The sequence below is a fragment of the Equus quagga genome, chromosome 7 (assembly GCF_021613505.1).
Source record: "Equus quagga isolate Etosha38 chromosome 7, UCLA_HA_Equagga_1.0, whole genome shotgun sequence".
Classification (NCBI taxonomy): Eukaryota; Metazoa; Chordata; class Mammalia; order Perissodactyla; family Equidae; genus Equus; species Equus quagga.
This window is the reverse complement of record NC_060273.1, coordinates 128,779,473-128,804,220: the sequence shown is the minus strand read 5'-3', so window position 1 is coordinate 128,804,220 and position 24,748 is coordinate 128,779,473. Positions and strand designations below refer to the sequence as shown.

The following is a 24,748-nucleotide window of genomic DNA, read 5'->3' as shown; positions in this document are numbered from 1 at the left end:
GATGAGGAAACCAAGGGCATGAAGTGGTAAAGTAACCTCCCCAAGTACCACTGCTTAGCTCTGTGGCAAGTTTTCACACCCAGGCAGAGCAGCTCCAGAGTGGGCGAGCTTAAGCATTCTGCCATACTGCCTCAGCAAACCACAACCAACAATTTACTCGCCGTCTTCCTCCTACAGAAGTAGGAAGTGGGTCTGACCCTTTTCCTAAAGCTTAAACACAACACAAAGCTCTGTTTGTATAATCAACTTCGAGGGTTTCCCCAAACGTCCTTCTCTCTTCTTGGTCCGTGAGAGAGCTCCAATTCTCCCACTCCTTTCAATGTGGACTTCACCGAGATTCCTCCTTGGCCATCTCCTCACATCCCACACATCTTCCCTTCAACGGTTTCCAAAACCATCTACCAACTGATGACTCCCAAACCCCTATCTCCAGCCCAGGCGTTGCTCCCAAGCGTCGCGTCCATGTATGTAACTGCTAATAGAGGCCCAACGAGCATCTCAAACTCAACAGGCCCAAAACGGAACTCAACACTTGCCCTCCTCAGTCCAGACTTGCTCTACTTCTGTGTTTCCAACGTCACAGAAGATTCCACCATTCACATAGTGGGCCAAGCCAAACACCGAGGTGCAGCCAGAGCGATCTTTCTAAAACGAAAATCTCACTATGTTGCTCCTCTACTTAAAATCCTTTGGTAGCTCCTTAATATGCAAACCTTCATGATAAAATCCAAATTTCTGAGCATGGGTATACAAGACGCTTCATCATATGGAGCCTGATTCCCTTTCACCAGTCCCTCAATTCCCTCCAACTCTGTGCGCCAGCCATACTGAATTTTTTCCTGTTCCCCAATAAGCCCTAAATCCTTGCCTCTAAACCAGCATTGTCCAAAAGAATGTTCTGTAATAACGAAAATACTCTTTATCTGCACTATCCAATATAGTAACAGCTAGCTACACTGAGCACATAAAAATGTGGCTAGTGTGAGTCAGAAACTGAATTTTTAAATTTTAATTAAATTAAAATAGTTACCTGTGGCTAGTGGCTACCATATTGAACAGCACAGCTCTAAATCTACGTATATGCTATTCCCTCTGCCAGGTATACACAGCCACGTGTGGAAAGCTCTGGTCAGTGCTACCATCTAACATCATTCGAACTGATTCTTCTGATAGGTTATTCTCTTTATTTATTAGTTAATAATTAATGAGGTCCCACTCTGTGCAAGACATTATTTAAAACTTTTAGTGGCGCTAATTATATAACTTCATTTGTATACCAGTGTTGTTTACTTTTCTAATAGTTTGGTGGTTAAGATAGTGGCTTAGTTACAATTTGTCCTAAAAGGACTATCAATTTAAGAAATGAACAGGCTCCATATACTAGTAAATGAAAAGAGCCAATTATAATGCGATTTTACACTATAAAGGCATATAGCTTTGCTTTAAAAATACACAGCATATATGCAAAAGAAGAAAGACAAAGATCTATATCATGTTAACTGATTCTCTCTGGGTGTTGAAATTAGGATTGTTATTTTTTAACTAATTTGTATTTGCTAAATTTTCTACAAGGAAAAGAGGCTACCAGTCCAGTGATTCTCTCCTCTCTGGTGCTTCATCAGTTTTCCCTCCTCTTCATCAGGTGGTTCCATCAGCAAACAAGACAATAAAGTTTCTCCCATCTTAAAAATAAAAAAATCCCTCGACCTAATATTCCCTTCCAGGTACCACTCCACTTCTCTGCTCCCTTATACTCTAATAGACACTAACTACAATCCTTCTCCTTTCTCTCTCACACCCACTCTGGTCAGGTTTTCAGCTCCACCATTGCACCTAAACTGCTTGTCAAGGTCACCAAAGCCCTCCACATTGAGAAATACAAAACTCACTTGTAATCACCTTACTTGACCAATCCTACTGTGTGACGCAATTCCTCCAGGAATGCCCTAGGGCTTAGTACTCTGACCTCTTCTCTTTCTAAATTCATGCCCTAGTGTCTCATCCCATCCATGGTATTTAACACAATCTATAATCTTATGGCTCCCAAATTTTTATCTCTAGCCTGACTCCTTCCCTAAGCTCCAGATTCATATATTCAACTATTTAATATCTCCACTTGGATGCCTAATAGGCATCTCAAACTTAACATTACGTAAGCTCTTGATCCCCTTCCCCCTTTAAAAAATTCCTCTTTACATAATCTTCATTTTAGCTGATAACAATTCCAAACTTCCTGCTGTTTAGGCAAAAAACCTTGTGTCCATCCTTGATATCTTTTTCTCCCACATACCGCATCCAAACCATGAGCAAATCTCATCAGCTCTACCTTCAAAATACATCCAGAATTCAACCACTCCTCCCCACTACCACCAGTCTAATTTGGTCGTCATCTCTTGCCTAGGTTACTGCAACAGTCTTCTTGCTGGTCTCCCTGCCTCAGATCTGCTGTCTATTCCTAATTCAGGAAGCAAAGTGATCCGTTTAAAAGGTAAATTGGATCATCTCACTCTTCGGTTCAAAACCCTCCCATGGCTTCCCTTCCCGCTCAGAGCAAAATCACAGTCCTTACAGCGCTTTACCAAGCCCTAGAGGATCTGGCCCCTTACCTCCCTGACCTCCTCATCTACAACCTTCCCTGCCTCATTCACTCTACTCCAGCCATACTGGCCTCTTTGTTGATCGTCACACAGGTCAGTAATTCTCCTGCCTCAGGGCCTGAGCACTTGCTATTCCAGACATCTGCATGTCACTCCCTCACCTCCTTCAGGTATGTGCTCCATTAAATTCTCACCGATCTTTTCCTGATCCTGCCATTTCAAACTCCAACCCAACTCCCACCCTCTCTACCCTCTTTCCCTGCTTTGTTTTTCTCCTTGTCACCAACTGATCAACCATATATTGACTTGTTCATTACATGTCTGCCTTCCACTAAAATAAATGTTCCATGGGAGCAAGCATTTTGTCCACTGCTTAATCCCCAGCATCAAGAACAATGCCGAGCATACAGAAGGCACTCATATTTGGTGAATCAATAAATTACTTCTATAATATTTTTAAGTTATTAAAAAAAAAAACTAGAAATGAACATACAGGTCCCAAATACCCCACAGACTATAACCTTTTTTGAAGGAGGAAATATATCTGGCACACAAAAGGCACTTAATAGTTACTGTCTTCTAAATACCCATTCTCTTCAAAACCCTCCAAGGGTTTCTCTTCTCACTCAAAGTAAAATCCAAAGCTCTGACAAGGCCCTACACAGTCTGGCCCCTACATTCCATTCTGCCCTTAGCTCTCCGCCCTCATAGTACTGACCTCCCCCTCATCCCTCATGACCGCATTCTTAACCTAGACTTTAAGAAACTTGGAGAAAACCCATTCCTACAGTGAAGCTGGGTGATGTGTAGCTCTGCCAACCCATGGTTTTGAAACCAGCCTTATTCATGAGTCTTTCCCTTGTCCAGCTGCCATGCCAACTCACTCAGCCGAAGGATTAAAGACACTGCCTTCTAATTAGGTCGGTTCCTATCAGCACTACAAATAATCAGCCCATCAATAACCAGACATTGACTATAAATTGTTCACTTCTGGATCTATGAACTCTTTCCAGCTGATAAGCTAAATAAGTCTTTTCGAAATACACAAACCAACGAACGTTATTCATAATAATATGAAATACAGGAAAATCATTTCCGTCTTGATTATTCTACTTTGGGCTCTTCACTTTAAATTTTGAATTTGGACTGCAGGCAATTTGTTTTTGTCAGTAGTTCATTTATACACACAACTGCAATACTGTCAAATTATTTCACTGTAATACATTTGTCATCCCATGAGCATTTGTAACTTTTCATGCAGTAAAAAAGAACATTTCGACCAACCATCTGTCCGCTGTTTTTGTTTTCATCATTCAGTTCTAGTAATGTTGCTCTGAATTCTCAATCTTTTTAGAATTAATGTCATATCTCACATCCTGGGATTTAACGGTAAGGCAGGAAATTGAAGTATTCCAGATTTTCTCCTTGGATTTCACCAAATCAGTGATCTTAAAAAAACATATCCTGTATGAAGGGATGAGTATTTTCTCTGCTGACTATTTGTTAAGATGAATTGTAAAACTCAGAACTGACTCTCCTCTAAGAAGAAATGCAAGCTAAGCAAATAAAACGCAACATTTTTATAATCTGTTGGAGTGTAGGACTCTGCTTACAAGCAGCATGTCATCAATTTTTTGTTCAATGTAGTAATAATTTGAAGTATATTTCAAGAATTAAACTATAGGAACCCTACTGCACCAGTGAACTGACAAAAAAACTAGAGTAGTGGCCCTTTGTAAAACGAGCAGTCTTATTTATGTAAGGACAAAAACAACTACTTCATCTAGCTGGGCATGCACTGCAGATAGCATTATACAGTTTCTTCTTTCATCAATAGCCATCTTGGAACAAATGACATTTACTTAGTGAAAAATCAATAAAACATTGAAATTGCCTAATATTTTACATGCCCTTTGTAAATAAAAAAGATCCAATTTACATACATACCATGGCAACTATGTTGTTAACTTCTCCAGAAGTAGACCTAGTGACCACAAATTTCAACCAGCTAAGCAGAATTACCAAGATAGATCAATTACCAAAACTGGAGGGATAAGGACTCAAAGGGTCTAAATGTTCAGAACTTGAGATGAGGAGAAGGACAACAGCATGCTACAGAAATCACTAGTGGAGCGTATTTTCATACCTGTGACCCCGGACTCTGAGCACGAGAGAAACCAACTCACAAGGAGGAGCCTGCGCCTCTTCATAATATGCTGACGACTCAGGGCTCCAACACTTTCAGCATCTCAAACTAAAACGTGTTTTACATTTCAAAGGTCCAGCATTTCCATTTTCTTCACTGGTAAATGATTGTCTATATAATAAAGGCTTGTAATAAATACCTTTCAGTAGGTATATTACAATGAAAAGTTGAGAATTATTAGACAATTTAACATGACTTATACACGTGTGTTACTAACCATTAGTTCACATTAGCCTTATCTCACCAACTAAATTCTAAGTTTCTTAAAGGTAAGATAAAGATCTTATAAGTGTTTTGTATTTTTGTGCTGAAAACACAGAAGGATGAACTGTAACTATGGAATAATCCCAAATTTGCAAATAAAGATGCCTTTGAAGAATGGAAGAGAGACAAAAAATCCTGATTGTAAAGTTCATTCAATATCTATGTGACAATTCCAGGTCAATTAACCCTAACCACAGCAAAGACACAAGGAAGAAGAAAATGGCTGTTCTAGACCCATAGACGATTAACTTCAGGGTGAAACAATAATAGATCAGTATAATACAACACAATAGGGATACCAGACCAGCTTTTCCTTCTGCATAAGGTCCGGGAATTAGTCATGCTTTATTTTTTAACCACACTGGTAAAAGAGACAGTAAATGCTAGTAGAATCTGAATCATTCAATTGAATAGGATCTGAAAATACCTACTAAGCAAAATTAGGAGCCAAACATTTTGCTAGGCACCTTCACATAAATTATGTATATAGACGAGTTTGTAAAAAAGGTTCCTTTAGACAATATTCAACAAATTTTCATGGAGTCACTACATAGCCTGAGAATACAGAATGACTGACTGAGACAAAGGTATCAATGAGAAACAGCAGGACAAGTAAAAAGAAAGCAGAGCAAGCTCAAACAACTGGAACTATTAAAAACTGTTAAGTGAAAAAATAACAAAAATATGGGATAGACCCTAATTAAAATTAAATATTATAATAAAAAATGGAAACTATCACAGAAAAAAGTTTAGAACCTCATATTGAGACACAGCAACTCTTTCAGGTATGTCCAAAATAATGTTACTATTAATAAAGTACTGACATCTGGAACTGGTTTATCTTTATTTTTAATAAAGTAAACTTCAGAACATCCCTGTAAAAGGTTACTCTCATTCAGCTGCACTTCTATATGCTTTCTTGAAAAGAACAACAAGCGGCAGAGATAAAGTTAGATAGGCTGTAACTGTATACAAACCAGACACATGTAATCTTCCTACTGGACCCCACTGAGAAACACTGATATTAAAGGTTAAAGGGTTGTAGGTAATGAAATTCTCATGGCTGATGTTGTAAAGATGACAATAAACAAAATTTAACTTAAAAACATAAACAAGACTTTTTTTTTATTGCAGTAACTGGTTTATAACATTATATAAATTTCAGGTGTGCATCATTATATTTCCATTCCTGTGTAGACTATATCATGTTCACCACCCAAAGGCTAGTTACAATCTATCACCACACACATGTGCCTAATCACCCCTTTTAACCTCCAACCTCCTGCCTCCCCACTCCCCCTCTGGTAACCACCAATCCAATCTCTGTCTCTAGCTGACTGTTGTTTTTATCTTCTACTTATGAGTGAGATCATACAGTATTTGATTTTATCCCTCTGACTTATTTTGCTTAGCATAACACCCTCAAGGTCCATCCATGTTGTCACAAATGGCCAGATTTCATCGTTTCTTATGGCTGAGTAGTATTCCATTGTGGATATATACCACCTCTTCTTTATCCATTTGTCCACTGATGGGCACTTAGGTTGCTTCCAAGTCTCAGCTATTGTGAATAATGCTGCAACAAACATCGGGGTGCATGTATCTTTATGGACTCATGTTTTCATGTTCTTTGGATAAATACCCAACAGTGGAATAGTTGGATCACATGGTAGTTCTATTCTTAATTTCTTGAGGAAACTCCATATTGTTTTCCATAGTGGCTGCACCAGTTTACACTCCCACCAGCAGTGTACGAGGATTCCCTTCTCTCCACAGCCTCTCCCACACTTGTTCCCTGTCTTGATAATTATACCCATTCTGACGGTGTGAGGTAATATCTCATTGTAGTTTTGATTTGTATTTCCCTGATAGTTAATGAGGCTGAACATCCTTTCAGTGCCTATTGGCCATCTGTACATCTTCTCTGGAGAAATGTCTATTCAGATATTTTGCCCGTTTTTTAACCGGGTTGTTAGTTTTTTTTTGTTGTTGAGATGTATGAGTTCTTTAGATATTTTGGATATTAATGCCTTATCAGATATATGGTTTGCAAATATCTTCTCCCAATTGTTAGGCTGTCTTTTCATTTTGTTGATGGTTTCCTTTGCGGTGCAGAAGGCTTCTTAGTTTGATGTAGTCCCATTTGTTCATTTTTTCTGTTGTTTCCCTTGCCTGGTCAGATACGGTACTTGCAAATATGTTGCTAAGACCCATGTTGAAGAGCATATTGCCTATGTTTTCTCCTAGACGTTTCATGGTTTCAGGTCTTGTGTTCAAGTCCTTAATCCATTTGAGTTAATTTTTGTGTATGGTGTAAGATAATGGTGTACTTTTATTCTTTTGTATGTGGCTGTCCAGTTTTCCCAACACCATTTATTGAAGAGACTTTCCTTTTTCCATTGTATGCTCTTGGCTCCCTTGTCAAAAATTAGCTTTCCGTAGATGTGTGGGTTTATTTCTGGGCTCTCAATTCTATTCCATTGATCTGTATGTCTGTTTCTGTGCCACTCATGCTGTTTTGGTTACTATAGCTTTGTAGTATGTTTTGAAATCAGGGAGGGTGATACCTCCAGCTTTGTTATTTTTATCAGGGTTCCTCTGGCTATTCAGGGTCTTTTGTTCTTCCATGTAAATTTTAAGATTCTTTGTTCTATTTCTGTGAAAAATATCATTAGAACTTTGATCAGGATTGCAGTGAATCTGCAGATTGCTTTAGGAAGCAAAGACATTTTAACTGTGTTAATTCTTCCAACCCAAGAGCACAGAAAATCTTTCCATTTCTTTCTGTCTTCTTCAATTTCTTTCAACAATGTTTTTATAGTTTTCAGTGTACAGATCTTTCACCTCTTTGGTTAAGTTTATTCCTAGGTATTTTATTCTTTTTGTTGCAATTCTAAATGGGATTGTATTCTTAATTTCTCTATCTGCGACTTCATTGTTAGTATATAGAAATGCAACTGATTTTTATATGTTGATTTTGTATCCTGTGACTTGACCATATTCATTTATTTCCAAAAGTTTTTTGGTGGATTCTTTAGGGTTTTCTATATATAAAATCATGTTATCTGCAAATAGTGAGTTTCACTTCTTCCTTTCCAACTGGGATCCCTTTTATTTCTTTTTCTTGCATGATTGCTCCGGCTAGGACTTCCAATATTATGTTAAATAAGAGTGGTAATAATGGGCATCCTTGTCTGGTTCCTGTTCTTAGAGGGATAGCTTTCAGTTTTTCTCCATTGAGAATGATATTAGCTGCAGATTTGTCATATATGGCCTTTATTATGTTGAGGTACTTTCCTTCTATACTCATTTTATTCAGAGTTTTTATCATAAATGGATGCTGTATCTTGTCAAATGCTTTCTCTTCATCTATTGAGATGATCATGTGATTTTTATTCTTCATTTTGTTAATGTGGTGTATCACGTTGATAGATTTGAGGATCTTGAACCATCCCTGCATCCCTGGAATGAAACCCACTTGATCATGATGTATGATCTTTTTAATGTATTGTTGTATTCGATTTGCTAGTATTTTGTTGAGGATTTTTGTATTGATAGTCATCAGTGATACTGGCCCACAATTTCCTCTGTGTTGTCCTCATCTAGTTTTAGTATCAGGATAATGCCGGCTTCGCAAAATGAGTGAGGAAGCCTACCCTCCTCTTCAATTTTTTTGAAGAGTTTCAGAAGGATTAGTATGAAGTCTTCTTTGAATGTTTGGTAGAATTCACCAGGGAAGCCGTCTGGTCCTGGACTTTTATTTTGGGAGAGGTTTTCAATTACTGTTTCGATCTCCTTACTGGTGACTGGTCTATTCAAATTCTCTACTTCTTCTTGATTCAGTTTTGATTTAAGCCAGGCTTTACCAATGCAATGCAACTACACTGATGTAGCACCGACTACCTGACGTTACATGATGCAGTATGACTACAGGAGAGCTTGTAGCACTCCGTCTGGGTCTAAATCAGCTCTGTGAATCTAAACAAATGAAAAGCCCACCCCAATTTCACAAGGGACTAAAAATGCTACCTTTCAATGTGGTTGAGAAGGTACTGCATTGCTAAGTTCCTGGTTGCTAAGTCACCTTTTAATTGTTAAATCCAATGGCCTCTTTTCAGCCTTCCTTCTCTTTGCCCTCACTCTGCAATTCAAAACAGAGTTGACCATTTCCTCTTACTAACTTCCCTCTTAGCTTCCCTTTTTTTTTTTAAAGCTTCTTCTGGTTTCCTAGCCCTCTGAGCACTGTCTCTTCCCTAGTTCTCCTCCATTCACAGCTTAAATGTTGGTGTTCCCTAGAGTTTTGTCTAAACTGCCTCTTCTTCTGACAAGAAAGCTCTCCCTGGGCGAATTCATCCAGTCCCATGCTTTAATTACTACCTACATTTCTAAATGTTGACGCCCAAATCTATATCTCATCTGAACATGCATTTTCTTTTGGAACTCTCCTGTTTCCATATACTTTGCCTGAAGAACTCCCCTTTCCTCCACCTGGCAAAAACCTTCTCACGTTTTAAGACCTAAAATGTCCGCACTTCAGTGAAGCTTTCACCAACCTTTCCAAATAGTGCTAAAATCACCTTCAATTATACCACCCCATGAGAAACTCACAAAATACGCAAGTATTATCACACCCTTTCTAGAAATGAAGACACTGAAGTTTGAAGAGATCAAGCAACTTGAACAAGAAAACACTTCTACAAGTGGAAAAGAACTTAAACCCCGGTGTTCTCACTTTAGCTCCAAGGCTCTTTCTAATACACCGTGATACGCTCAAAGGAGAAGACATCCAGAAATTGAGGAGTTTTACTATTGTTAGGAAACATCAGCCTTGTCTGTTCCTTTCTAGAAATTAATTCCTAATTAAATGTTTAATCTAGAAATAAAATTATCTTTTAATTATACACACACAGCCAAACTGGTTAAGATAAAAGAAGAGCTTCTTTGTTTAAGACGAAGAAGGAAAATAATTTAGAAAAAATCTAGAGGAATAAAAGTTTACAACAATGCCAAAAGAAAGGAATCCCAAAAAATCAATTTGTTACATTTTAAATGAAGAAACTGAAAATCTTGAAGCCAAGAATCTAATACACAGGATTGATTAACCTATAAGTGAGGTATAGGATCTGCTTTCAAAAAGCCATCTAAAACTCCCTAATTCTGGCTTTGTTTAAAGGGAGGAGGGAATAAATATGATTGATAAATAAGATTAAATTCAGAAAACAAAAATCATGAATAATCCTGTGACTGCGAAGTGATTAGGCATCCCTGAGATGGTTAGTGAAGGATCAAAGAACACAGAGCCTCAGGACAAGAGGCCAAAGAACGGCACAGTGGAAGCAGTCAGAGTTGGAACACCACCATTTTGCAGCCACTGTGATAAAGACTGGTTCAGGAGATTCATCAATGGTTGCTAAATGTAAGAGGTGGTGAATTTAATGAGGAGTAAGACATCTGCATGGTCTGAAAGGGTCCCCCCATAGAGAGATTATTTTAAAAACAGAAATAATGAACAACCCTTTGACTGTGAAAATTAAGACCATGAAGATGGGCATCCAATGCCCCCAGATGCAGTAGTCTGAGAAGCCACATCACCTATTACCAGTGATAATACTACCGTATTCTGACCAGGGATACATAACACGGATCCAAACACGAGGAAACACCAGCAAACCCAAACTGATTAACATGCTATAAAATAACTGGCTTGTACTCTTCAAACATGTCAATGTAGTGAAAGACAAAGGCTAAGCAACTATTCCAGATCAAGGGGGAGTAAAGAGATATGACAACTAAACGAAATACATGATTCTGGACTAGAGCCTGGACTAGAGGGAAAAATGCTAATAAAAAAATATTTTTTATTGGGACAAATGACACCACTGGATTACAGACTGTAGATTGCAATGATGTTAAATTTCCTGAATATAACAGTACTATGGTTGTTAAGAGAACATCTTTCTTTCTAAAAAATACACACTAAAGGGGGCTGGCCCCGTGGCCGAGTGGTTAAGTTCGCACGCTCCGCTGCAGGCGGCCCAGGGTTTCGTTGGTTCGAGCCCTGGCGCAGACAAGGCGCTGCTCATCAAACCACGCTGAGGCAGCGTCCCACATGCCACAACTAGAAGGACCCACAACGAAGAATGTACAACTATGTACCGGGGGGCTTTGGGGAGAAAAAGGAAAAAAATAAAATCTTTAAAAAAAAAAAATACACTCTAAGGTATTAAGAGTAAAGGGACATCATGCATACAACTTATTCTCCAATGGATCAGAAAACATGCTAATGTGAATATATGTACGTGTCTGTCTGTGTATGGAGAAAGAGAGAAAGAAAGCAATGTAGCAAATTTTTAAAAATCGGTGAATCTTCATAAGGGATAGTTCTCTGTACTATTTTTGCAACTTTTTTGTAAACTTGAAACTATTTCAAAGTAAACCATCAAAAATTAGAGCAGAGCTGGTGGGAAAAAGGGGTGAAGGGGGTCAAAAGGTACAAACGTCCCGTTACAAATGAAATAAATCTCGGGGATGTAAGGCACAGCACAGTGACTACAGTTAATAATAATCTATTATATGTCTGAAAGTTGCTAAGAGAATAGATCTTAAAAGGTCTCATCACAAGAAAAAATAATTGCAACTAGGTATGGTGACTGATGTTAATTAGACTTACTGTGGTGATCATTTCACAATAAATATAAATATCAAATCATGATGTACATCAAAATAATACATTACATGTCAAATATACTTCAATAAAACAAATTAGAGCAGAGGAACAGAGTAAGTTTTAAGTTTTGTCATTTGGTTTTTTTAAAAAAGGCAAGAAATATCACCATTTTATAGAGGAGAGAATGTAGGTTCAAGAGAGATTAAGTGACCACTTCCAGAAGTGGGGTTCCCTTGTTTCTGTACAACCCCAGGAGGTTGCAGTTCAATGGCCAAAATGTTTCTAATTCCTAAAGCTTCAAGGTCATACACTGTCCACAGCTACTATTCAAAGTTTTAAACTTTTAATGAGTTGCATGCATTCTCTAAAAAGCACTGTAAATTTTATCAGGTAGTAAGTAGCATATCCAAGGGCTTGAGAGAATGGGCCCTAAGATTACAATGTACGGGTTCAAATCCAGGGTGCTAGCTCTGTGATCTTGGGCAAGTTAACCACTCGTGCTTCCATTCCTCATCTGCAAAGTAAGATGAGAGAAATATCTGGTAACAAGTCACGGGGTTACTAGGATGACTGAATGAAACAATAAATGTAAAGGAGTGTGCACAAATGTACAAGCACTCAAGAAATGTCAGCTATTTTTATTTTAAATCAACCTGCTCGATCACCTCAACAGCACTGGTCATAGGCAAAGCCATACATGTTTCTCCACATCAGGCCCAAATCGGACAAAATAGGAAATCCGAGGCTCTAAGAGAAGAACATCTTAGATGTTCACAAACCACTAAAAGTAAATTAATTGTAAACCGGTCCCGAGCCAACAGACTAAGGCAGACTTCGAGGTTAATTCAACAGTGGAAACATTTTGCTAAGAGAACTGTACAGCTACAACCAGCCCTTGTTGGAACAATCCATTATCTCAATGCACAAAACGAAAAATGAAAAGAAATTAGTTACATTACTTTTAAACTTTTCTAATCTGAGAATAAGGGGGGAAAAACTGCATTCCACATGCTGTACGCAAGATTTCAGTCAGCTTAGTACAGCCAAAATTCAATCCCAATTTCAACTACCAGCAACTTTCCAGACTGCCCGATCTTGTTAGTAAAATTTAAATTAAATTTTAATTATTTCCTTCTGACATTTGCAAAGCCACCAGCACGGCTACTTTACCTTAATTCAGCATGAATCTAGTGACAGCCTAATACATAACTACAATGTTGAGTACTGAGAGATTAAACATTTAAAAGATGTGAAAATGATTACAATAAAATATAAAGTTACCAGGATTTTGTAAGTTTAAAATCCCTCCCACCAAAACAAAAAGCAAAAAACAATTTAGGGGTGCTTTCTTTCCATTTTTCCATGGTACTTAAAATACTCTAACTTTTACAAAACGAAGTGTACATTGTTTTAGAGTGCGTTAAAATTAACATTATTCATTTGTAAAACTGTAGGATTTGTTCACGGTAACACTAAATACTCTCTTCTCATATGTTTATTATTTTGTTTGGGATTGGGGTTTTTCGTCTGTAGTGCAAAGGATACTGTCCAAGAATACAAAGGTTGGCATAAATCAGTCTGTCCATTCCCAGAGCGCCTAGAACACCTCCAGGCTCCTACACTCCGGGGTCGCAGGAAGGTTTCCCACGAGCAGCACTCGCACTAACCCTCCCTCTCCACTGGCCAACCCTCCTCTCACCCTACGCTGCCCATTTCCCCAAGTTTGATCCAGCAAACATGAAATCAGCCAGAAGTGACTGTTGAAGATTCAGATTCCTGCGCCCCAGCCCAGACCAACTCAATCAGAGCAGAGTCTTCGGGGACGGGACCCAAACGGCTCTTTTTTCACTCAAGTCTGAGAACTACTAGAGATCCCTACACACCCTCACCCCAAACTCACCAACAACTCCCACCACTCCCACGGACCCGCCCCACCCACCTGCGGGACAGGCCACCGCCGGCTCCGGGGCGGGCTCAGGACGACCCCACGCTCTCCCGGCGCCCGCCCCCCGGGGCCCCGCTCCTCAGGCCCGCCCCGCGCCCCAAGCTTTCTGCTCACTTCTTCAGATCGCTGCTAAAGAGGCCGAAGGCGCCGGAGGGGGAAATGGTCGAGGTGGCCTCCTGCCCCAGCTCCGTCGCCTCCCCTCCTCCAGACTGCTCGTTGTAAGCGAAGCTGTTGCTGGACATCGCTGCGGTGCTGCCGGCGCCGACCGGGTCCGGCCGGGGGGTTCGCTCAGAAGGACTCCCGGCCACAGGACGCGGAACAAAACTAGTTCTCGAGCGGAGGGGCGCGCGCACGCGCTTCCGGACTCGTCACGGCTCCCTGAGCCAACCTGGCGGCCCACCCCCTGCGCATGCCCAGTGTGCGGGCTGGCCGGAGCCCACTCCGGCCGCTCCAGGGCCCGCCTGGATTTCCCCTCTCCGGGCCTTCGAGGTCGCTGAGAGGCTGGGACCCAGGCAGTGCGGAAAGGAGGCCACCGGCTTGCAGAAGCCTGGGCTCTCCGCTTTTAAAGTGTTTTTGGGAAGAGATACCCATTGTGTCCATTTTGATCCTTTGAGGAGGTTCCCCGGGCCTGGACACGTCTATGCTTGACTCCTGCTGTAAACCAACAGCTTTCAGATTTCTCCTGAAACGCCATTTAACACTCTGGATTAGCTTTCCTAAACCCAGCATGATCGCTTTTCCTTTTTAGGCTAGTTTCTGTTCCTCTCCTTCCGGCCAGGCCAGCGTGGCCTTACTTTCACATCCGTCCCAAGCAACCTTTATCCCCAGAACGCTCCGCTTTAAAGAAACCTCTCAGGACCGTGCCTTTGAGGATCAGAGCTAAAGGAGTACTTCCTACCGACCTCTGGCTGCCAAAAAATACAATAAAATAGAGCCACGTCACGCGCCAGGAGGAGTCTATCATCTGGGCACCTCTTTCTTTCCTGGTGGCGTCTGCTAGGGAGCTGAGGCGGAATGTTGCCTGGCCCTAGGGTAGCACTTGACAAAGCTTCTTTCCAGGCGTTACTTCCCCAGGCCTGCCGTCTCAGGTGGGTTTCAGCGCGGTCCCTACTCTTTCCCTATTTCTTCCCCTCTAGGCAGGCGTTGAAACCCAAAACCCAAGAAGCCAGAAACTGACAAGGGTCTAGTGAAACACAACCTGGGGGCCTAGAGCCTCTAGGAAGAGGATTGGGTGTTTCAAGGATCAGAGTGTGCCCCTCAACTTCTCAAAAGGTCCACTTTTTTTTGGTTTGAAAACAACCGTGAGATACCACTACACACCAATTGGCCAAAATTCAGAACACTGATAACACCAAATGCTGGTGGGGATATGGAGCAACATGATCTCATTCATTGCTGGTAGGAATGCAAAGTGGCACCACCACTTAGAGAACAGTTTGGCAGTTTCTTAAAATATTAAAAATACTCTTACCATACAATTCAGCAGTAGCTCTCCTTGGTATTTACCCAAAGGAGTTAAGAACATGCCCATACAAAAACCTGCATGTGGATGTCTGTAGCAGCTTTATTCATAATTAGCAAAACTTGGAAGCAACCAAGACATCCTCCAGAAGGTGAATGAATAAAAACATTATGGTACATCCAATGGAATATTATTCAGTGCTAAAAAGAAATAAGCTATCAAGCTATGAGAAGACAGAGGAATCTTAAATGCATATTACTAAGTGAGAGAAGCCAATCTGAAAAGGCTACATACTGTATGATTCCAACTAAATAACATTCTGGAAAAGGCAAAACAATGGAGACAGTAAAAAGATCAGCAATTGCCAGAGGTTGGAGAGAGGGGAGGAGGGATGAAGAGGCAGACCACAGAGGATTTTTAAGGCAATGAAAATAGTCCGTATGATACCATAATGATGGCTACAAGTCATTATACATTTGTCCAAGCCTGTAGAATGTACATCACCAATAGTGAACCCAAAGGTAAACTATGGACTTCAGGTAATAATGATGTGTCAATGTAGGTTCATCAATTGTAACAAATGTACCACTTTGGTGAGGGATATTGGTAATGTGGGAGGCTATGCATGTGTAGGGCAAGGAGTATATGGGAAATCGCTGTACCTTCTTCTCAATTTTGCTGTGAACCTAAAACTGCTCTAAAAAAATTGTCTTAATTAAAACTATGAAAAATTAACTTAAAAAATAAAGGCCACATTGTTACTGTGGAAACACACATGACTGAAGCTGTAGGTGGGAAGGAGGAAACATCCTCCAGACCTCACAGTCTGGTCAAAACTTGGTGGTTTTTTAATTCAGCTGTTAGACTACCCCTCCAGAGATGCAATGATGGAGCACCTAACATGTGTTGTTTGTCAATATTGATATTGATCAATTTATAAAATTTCACCTACAGCTGATTATTCACAATGATAATGATGATGATAGTCAGAGATATACTTAATAGATGGCGTAACATGTACCAGGCACATAAGTGATTTACATATATTAATTCATTTAATTGTAAAAGAAACTAGGCTTTGGTTTCCTTTGTCTGTAAAATGAGGACACTGATAAATACATACCCTAGAGAATCTCCGGCATATATAGCTGAGTGAAGAATTTCTTGGTTGTAGATTATATACACCTTTGCTGAATATCATAAATCATTCTCCAATATAATTTTAGCAGTTCACATTCCCACAGCAGTGTCTGAGAAATCTTCTTTCCTCACATTCTCACCAACACTGGGTTTTCTAAAGTTTTTATTGTCTTCAATATGATAGATATAAATATTATTTTTATTGTAATTGTTTTCACTTTCATGGTCATAATGAATTTGAGCATCTTTTATATGATTATTGTTCCATTTGCATATTATTCTGGGAATTGCACATGGATGTATTTTCCTAATTTTACATTGAATAGTCTGCTTTTCTTGTAGATTTGAAGTTCTTTATTCTCGAGTCTGTCGTTTTTAATATTCTGCTTGATTTTATTTGGTAGTATTTTTATTTATTCATACAGACTCATGTAGGAGGTTGACCTACCTTTTTTTACGTTGTCCTTGAATGGTGTGGATATTAAGGTTATATATGCCTCAAAATAGTTGTTGGGTAACTTTTTTTTCTCCTCTCTGGATTATTGTGTATAAGATGCAAAGCACATATTCCTTGGAAAAACAGATAAAACTTTCTTTTATGACTGAAAAAGAAATTAGAGGGTTGACAAGAAGACACTTGAGCACCCTTACTGCCTTAAGATTCTAAGACTGCATACTCTTACAGAAATATAAAAATAGTAACTACATAAGTTGAGGTCTAGTATTCCCTTCTCTTCAGAATTCAAAACTCTTTTATAGAGTCATGAAGTCTTCTGTCAGAGGGAAAAGGTCATGCTTCCAACCAGAAGAAATGTCAGCTCTACTAGAACCAAGGGATTATGCTCTGACGCTTGTTACCAAGCCAAAACCAGGTTTTTCTGTTTTCTACCAGCATACATAGTGTCTCAGGATTATTGTTGAGTATGCTATGTTTTTTTAAAAGTGACTTTTCCCTAATATTTAACAAAACCTTTATTGAATTTACTCATTTCAGTTTCTATTCATCTAAACTCTTATGATAATAGGTATTAAATTTGGTGTACATATTTTCAAACTTTTTTCGTAAGCATAGGAAAACAAATTGTATATGTGTATATTTTACCAAATGTCAGTTAAAACTATAATATCATTCTGCATCTTACTTTTTTCTCTTAATATACAACGGAAATCTTTCCATGCCAATATATGTACAGCTATCTCATTGTTTTAAACATCTACATAATATTTCATTTTATAAATGTACCTTTATTTATTTAATCAGCAACCTATACAAGTACCTTGCCCATACATGTGCTTGCAAACCAGCATCAGAATTTCCAGAAGTTAAGATCCTAGAAGGCCAATAGGTAGATCAAATGACATGCATACTTAACATTTTAATAGATATTGAGAAATTTATAACTCAAAAAGACAGTACCAATTATCTATTCCACCAATATACCTCTGTTTCACTATACCCTTTCCAGCAATTCATGTCAGAAATCTTTTTAATGTTTGCTAATCTGATTGGCAAAAAAATAAAATAAAATCCTCATTACGGTTTAAAATTTCACCTTATTTATTATAACTAGGGAGACTATATAATTTATTGTCTGAATAGAAAACTTTTAAGACTAAAAGGTGACACCAGTCATAATTTGACTGGAAGAGCAGATATAAACCAGGACTTTCCCAAGGAAACATGGATACATGCTTACCCTAAATAGGATGGAGTTAAAGCATATACATTAAGTGGCTATTTGAATTTTTCTTCTATTAACTATGCAGACTTGGCATTGGCTTATTTTTAAGTGGATTATCCATCCTTTTGATTTGTAGGCACACATAGATAATGAATGTTAACCTTTTTCATTATTTTCTAGGAGAGTGTAAGTTATAAAAATTGATTCCTAAACTTGTAGAAAACAAACTGTAGAAAACCTGAATAGACTAAATAATTATAGAAAAATTGGAAAAGTGAAAAATCTACAACCAAAAAGAAACCAAACCAATACAGTTCTAGTAAGCCTATAAACAGTTGGCCGTTTCTGTTATTTTAAATTATTACCAAATTTTAAAAAAAGAAAAAGACAAAGCACTTCCAAATTCATTTTGTAAGACTGGCATTACTGATATCCAAGCCTGAATTTTTTTTTTTTCAGATTTTATTTTTTTCCTCTTTCTCCCCAAAGCCCGCCAGTACATAGTTGTATATTCTTCGTTGTGGGTCCTTTTAGTTGTGGCATGTGGGACGCTGCCTCAGCGTGGTTTGATGAGCAGTGCCATGTCCGCGCCCAGGATTCGAACCAACAAAACACTGGGCCGCCTGCAGCAGAGCACACGAACTTAACCACTAGGCCACGGGGCCAACCCCAAAGGCTGAATTTTTTAATACAAAAAAGAGAGCTATAAACTTTCTAAACAAAATACTGAAAAAATATTAAATGAAAACATTAAATTAGCCAATTGATTTTGTTATATAGTAAAATAATTTTTCAACATTGAGAAACTTATTATACTTATTATATATAGTTATATAAGATATGTATTAATAGATGTCAGAAATACAAGAAATAATACTTCCTCACCTCTTCTGAAATACTTAATAACCTAGAAATAGCAGGAAATATTCTGATCACTTTTATGCATATATAAAGAGATGCATGTATAGATGATGTTAAAATACTTCCACAAAATAAACAAAGTAAAACACATATCATACTTAATGAAACACTAACGGCATTCCAATTAAAGTCCGAAAAAGGACAAATAGGCCTATTAACAGCATTACCATTTAACACTGTCCTATAGATTCTAGCTAATGCAACAGAAAAATAAGTAGTGGAAAAGAAGAGAAAGATTATAATATTTATGGATGATATGATTGTATTGCTGGGAAATCTAAGATAAAATTATTAGACCTTTAAATTGATTCAGCAGAGTGGCCAGATTGAAAATCTAATAGCGCTCCTACACACCAATATTATCTAATTAGAAAATGTAATCTTAAAAAGATCCTTTTCCACAATAGCAATAAATAAGTCTTAAGAAATATACAATACCTAAGTGAAGAAAAACTATAAAATTTTATAATTTAAATATAGGAGGTCGGCGAAAGATCTGAAAAGAGAGTCTTCGTGTCTGGTTAGGAATATTTAAGTGAATCTCTATATTTAACACGGTTTTAATCAAAATTCAATTTTTTTACAAGACAAATTGAATCTAAAGTTCATCTGGAAGAATAAATGCAGCTTAAAGAAAAAAAGGTTTTGGAAAAAAAAGTATAGCGTGATAAAGGAGAGTTAGATCTCTGTATTAGTTTCCAATGACTGCTGTAACAAATTACCACAAATTTAGTGGCTTAAAACAACATAGATTTATTCCCTTATAGTTCCGGAGTCCAGAAGTTTGAAATTAAGTGACACAGTCTAAGGCATGGGCAGGGCCACTCCTTCCAGAGGCTCTAGGGGAGAAGCCCTTCTTTGTCTTTTCTAGCTTCTTAGAGCCACATTCCTTGCATTCTTTCTCCCAATCTGTGTCAAATCTCCCTCTGCCTCCTTCTTATAAAGACACCTGTGATTATATATAGGGCTCACCCAGATAATCCAGGACAATCTTCCCATCTCAGATCCTACCTTAATCACATCTGCGAAGTCACTTTTGCCATATATATAAAGTAACATTCACAGTTTACAAGAATTAGGATTTGGGTATATTTGGGGGTCATCATTCAGCATACCATAGTCTCTAACTCACAAAATACCTGTAAATAAATTCCAGATTGATTAAAAATTAACCACAAAAATTGAATGAATTTTAGGAAAATATTTTCAGGATTCAGGGAGAAGTATCCTGGTTGAGGACTGGGGTGAAAAAGCCACTTAGCAAAAATCTAGGCTAGAAACAATAAACAAATACTTGTAAAGCAATAACTTCTATGTAGATAGTTGTAGAAGGCTTTACAATTAGAAAATGACTCTTTTTAAAGTTTTTAACAGAATTTAAATTTTATTGGGTTAGTGAAGTCGTGAGGTTCAAATTCACAAGTATTTTCTAAGTGTTCATTTGAATTGATTATAAGGAACAAAGCTATTCCTACTTTTGAAAATATATAAATTTAAATTATGGATAAAACAATAATATGATCTCTAATAACTAGGAGTTTCCATTTATTAAGCTCTTAAAAATTTCAAGCTCCAAGTTGTCATTTACATGCACTTACAATGGTCCTACTTGATCTGACCATCACTTGTGTCTCCTCCCTTCATTGTGACCCACTCTCCCTAGTTGACTACAATCCAGACAGTCTGGCCTTCCCATTCCTTGATCCACCAAGCTTGTTCTGACCTGAGAAAAATGCTTGAGAATTCTCTCTTCTACCCCTCCTTGTTCCTCAAATGTGGCCTCAATACATTTCCCATCTGTGCACTCTCCCTCCAATGTGGGACACAAAACTGAGGAAAGGTCCTTCCTGGCATCAAGGGACAGATGCTGAAACCAGAAAAACTTGATCAGTGATGCTTTCAGAGAAAGATCTCAATCAAAAGGGACAATGTCAAATTAATAAACATTAATTCTTAGTTGGGAGGCCAAAAGGGGGAATTCTCATGCCCTCCAATGACTGCAGAGCCCAACAGGAATAAGAAAGACTTCCTCTTTTGGACAGGCAAGAAGCTCGGCCAATGAGAGGCTGTCACAACGCAGCCAATGAAAAGCCACTACACATTGAACCCTTTGTTTACAATAGCCCTCACAACTTCCTCTTCTCCTCTATAAAAGAGTTTTCCCTCTCTTGCTGCTGGGGGGTCTTGCACATGGCTTGCCATGGTTGCAGACCCCAAATAGCAATTCTTTGCTGATCCCAAATAAACCCCATTTTTGGTGCAGATATAATTGGTTGTCTATTTGTTTAAGGTCAATACTCTAAATGTTAAAGCTCTGAAATCACATTTATGTACGGAGAGGAATCTGAATGTTTTATTAATTCCATCAATAAATACCCATGGAACTTGCCTTATATATGGCACATGCTGGAGATCATGCAGGGCACACACACGAGGAAACGCCAGGCCTGGTCCTCAAAGACATTATAATAACAGAGGAGAGAACCCTCTACATGAGCATGTATAATTCTACAACAGAAGGCGATAATAGTAAACACTGGGAAAAATATTTAGAAAATATTTAATTTTTCGTTTTTTATGAATTATATTACATAATTAAAAAATCATTCGTTCATATCCCATTGTTATAGTTCGGTTATTTTACTATAGGCCAGACACTCTTCTGAGTGCTGTGCATGTATTCACTCATTCTATCCTCATAGAATCCTGTGAGGTAGTTACCATTAGCATCTTCATTTCACAGGTGGAAAAAACTGAGAAACTGGACTTGAGAAACTTGCCCAAGTTTACACAGCTAATAAACGGCCGAGCTGATCTTTGAACCTAGATCAGACTCCAGAGTCCACACTTTTAATTACTCTACTAAACCACCTCTTCAGACACTTAATGTATCTTGGAGATCGCACCATATCAATATATTCAAAAATTATCTGGTCTTTTTTTTACAGTTGCATAGTATTCCATTTTATGGCTGTATCATAATTCATTAAACTGGCCCCCTAATTATGAACTTTTGATTTGTTTCTAATCTTTTGCTATTAAAAATTATGCTTCCATAAATAACTTGATGGTAATATATTTTATAGTATATTGCTACCTATGATTCTCTGAAAGAATCAGATTCTATGGCTATTACAGGACCCTTCAGTGGCGCTACTCCCATCACTGCATCGCCTTTCATAGATACGAGGTAGATTTACTAAGTGCAATGATAGGTGAAAACGAATCGTGAACAAAGTGAAAAAGAAATCACATAGAAGACAGTAACATTTGAACTAAATCTTAAAATATGGAAAAGTTAATTTATACAGGTAAATGTACATATAGACTTCATCATAATAAGAGAATCAGAGGCATTTTTCACAAACATTAGGATGACAGAGTAATTCAATATCTTAAGTGAATGTAAAGGTCTGAAGGCTTAAAATGGAACAATATTGTCTTTGAGGTTAAAAGAAATCATAAAGCAGCTCCTACGAGAGTCAGAAATAAATCTTAGTGATACTATAAAAAATTTCCCAAGCCACTGACGTAGCACACTAACGCCTTCAAATGTGCCCATGCAGCTGGAGCGGATCTTGCCACAACAGTTGGTATAATCACAGACGGAATGATTATCACGGAAGTGAAAAAGCAAAACTGAATGGCTTTCAATTAGGTGGTAAATCACTCAGTTTTAAACCTTGTAGTTCAGAATCCAAACCAAGGGCCCATGTTTGAGGAAACTAATGGAAAATTTACTAGAAGTCATTCAAAAGGCACTGAAAAAGAACACTGCATTTCTAACGGAAAAATATTTCTGAAGACTTTAAAGTGCAACGTTAGCAGAACAGTTAAGGAAATACTACGACTTGAGGAAATACGAGCCATTAAATATTATAAACAAGAATACTACTTTCTCAATCAGGAATATTTTTGTTGCAAATGAGAAAGAATCCCTGTCAAACCAACTGAGCAAAAAATAAATGAACAAAAGGGTGTGGGGGAAGAGGTTTATTGACGAGGGTTGCACTGCCCTCAGAGAGTAATGGATCTAGGGACCCACATGGTACCACCAGGATTTTCTCTCCCATCTCTCACCTCTGCTTTCTGTCTGTCCTGGCTTCATTCTCTTAAGCTGCAGACAAGTTGAAGACATAGCTGCCAGGACCTTCGACTTTACAACACCACACTTTAGCAACCCACATGAAGTAGAGCCTTTCTTCCAGCAAATTCCCAGGAAAGGATTGGCCTGACTTGGGTCACGTGCGCATCACTGAGACTAATAACTATGGCTGTGGAGATGGATTATTATGACTGGTCAGGCCTGGGTCCCTTGTTCACACCTTTGACAGAGGGTGGGAGCCTAGAACTAAATGGTTGAGGTAAGGGAAATGCAGTTCCACAGTGGACAAAGTGGTGCCGCTGCTGGAAGAGGGAGTAGGGATGCTAGACAGGCAGAAACAACAAGTGTCCCTGTCATATAGCAGCAGTGAAAGTACTTATTACAGAATGTTAAGTAAAAATTTTGTTGTTAGTGCCATCTAGTCAATTGTGACTCCTAGTGAACATGCGTACAGCAGAGTGGAACCCTGCCCAGTCTTTCTGTGCCATCCTCTCACCTTCAACTTCCAGCCCTGTATCAGACAATGCCCCAGTGCTATTCATAGGGTTTTTCCATTTTTTTTATTGAGGTAACATTGGTTTATAACATTATATAAATTTCAGGTGTACATTATTATATTTTGATTTATGTGTAGACTACAACATGTTCACCACCAAAAGTCTAATTACCATTTGCCACCACACACATGTGCCCTGATACCCCTTTCACCCTCTGCCTTCTTCCCTTCCCCTCTAGTAACCACCAGTCTAATCTCTATATCTGCGTGTTTGTTTGTTGTTGCTTTTATCTCTACCTATGGGTGCGATCATATGGTAGTTGACTTTCTCTGTCTGACTTACTTCACTTAGCATAACATCCTCAAGGTCCATCCATGTTGTCAAATGGCAAGATTTCATCTTTTTTTTAAAGCTGAGTAGGGTTCCACTGCGTATACATACCACATCTTCTTTATCCATTCATCCATTGATGGGAACTTAGGTCATTTCCAAGTCTTGGCTATTGTGAATAATGCCGCAATGAACATAGGGGTGCAGATATCTTTACACACTTGTATTTTCAAGTTCTTTGGATAAATACCCAGAAGTGGAATAGCTGGATCATATGGTAGTTCTATTCTTAACTTTTTTTTTTTTTAAAAAACCTATTTTTTTTTTTAAGATTTTTATTTTTTCCTTTTTCTCCCCAAAGCCCCCCAGTACATAGTTGTGTATTCTTCGTTGTGGGTTCTTCTAGTTGTGGCATGTGGGACGCTGCCTCAGCGTGGTCTGATGAGCAGTGCCATGTCCGCGCCCAGGATTCGAACCAACGAAACACTGGGCCGCCTGCAGCGGAGCGCGCGAACTTAACCACTCGGCCACAGGGCCAGCCCCCTATTCTTAATTTTTTAAGGAATCTCCAAACTGTTTTCCATAGTGGCTACACCAGTTTACATTCCCACCAGCAGTGTATGAGAGTTCCCTTTTCTCCACATCCTCTCCAACACTTGTTATTTCTCATCTTGTTAATTATAGCCATTCTGACGGCATAAGGTGATATCTCATTGTAGTTTTGATTTGCATCTCTCTAATAATTAATGATGAACATCCTTTCACGTGCCTGTTGGCCGTCTGTATCCAATTTTTTAAGAAATGGGTGGTCAGGTCCTTCTTCCTAGTCTGTCTTAGTCTGGAAGCTCTGTTGAAACCTGTCCACCATAGGTGACCCTGCTGGTATTTGGAATACCAGTGGCATAGCTTTCAGCATCACAGCAACAGGCAGC

General features: G+C 38.6%; 1 protein-coding gene across 5 annotated transcripts in view; it reads right to left on the bottom strand.

The window, feature by feature from the left end:
* Positions 1-14,073, bottom strand: part of AP3B1 (adaptor related protein complex 3 subunit beta 1) — a 227,628-nt gene extending 213,555 nt beyond the window's left edge. For 2 of the 5 annotated variants that reach the window (XM_046666494.1, XM_046666495.1), the window contains exon 1: positions 13,794-14,073. In XM_046666494.1, coding sequence (XP_046522450.1) covers positions 13,794-13,921 — 128 coding nt within the window. In that variant the 5' untranslated portion in view covers positions 13,922-14,073. The remainder of the gene's footprint in view (positions 1-13,793) is intronic. The other 3 variants (XM_046666496.1, XM_046666492.1, XM_046666493.1) reach the window with 3 other exon arrangements.
* Between the last annotated feature and the right edge of the window lie 10,675 nt (positions 14,074-24,748).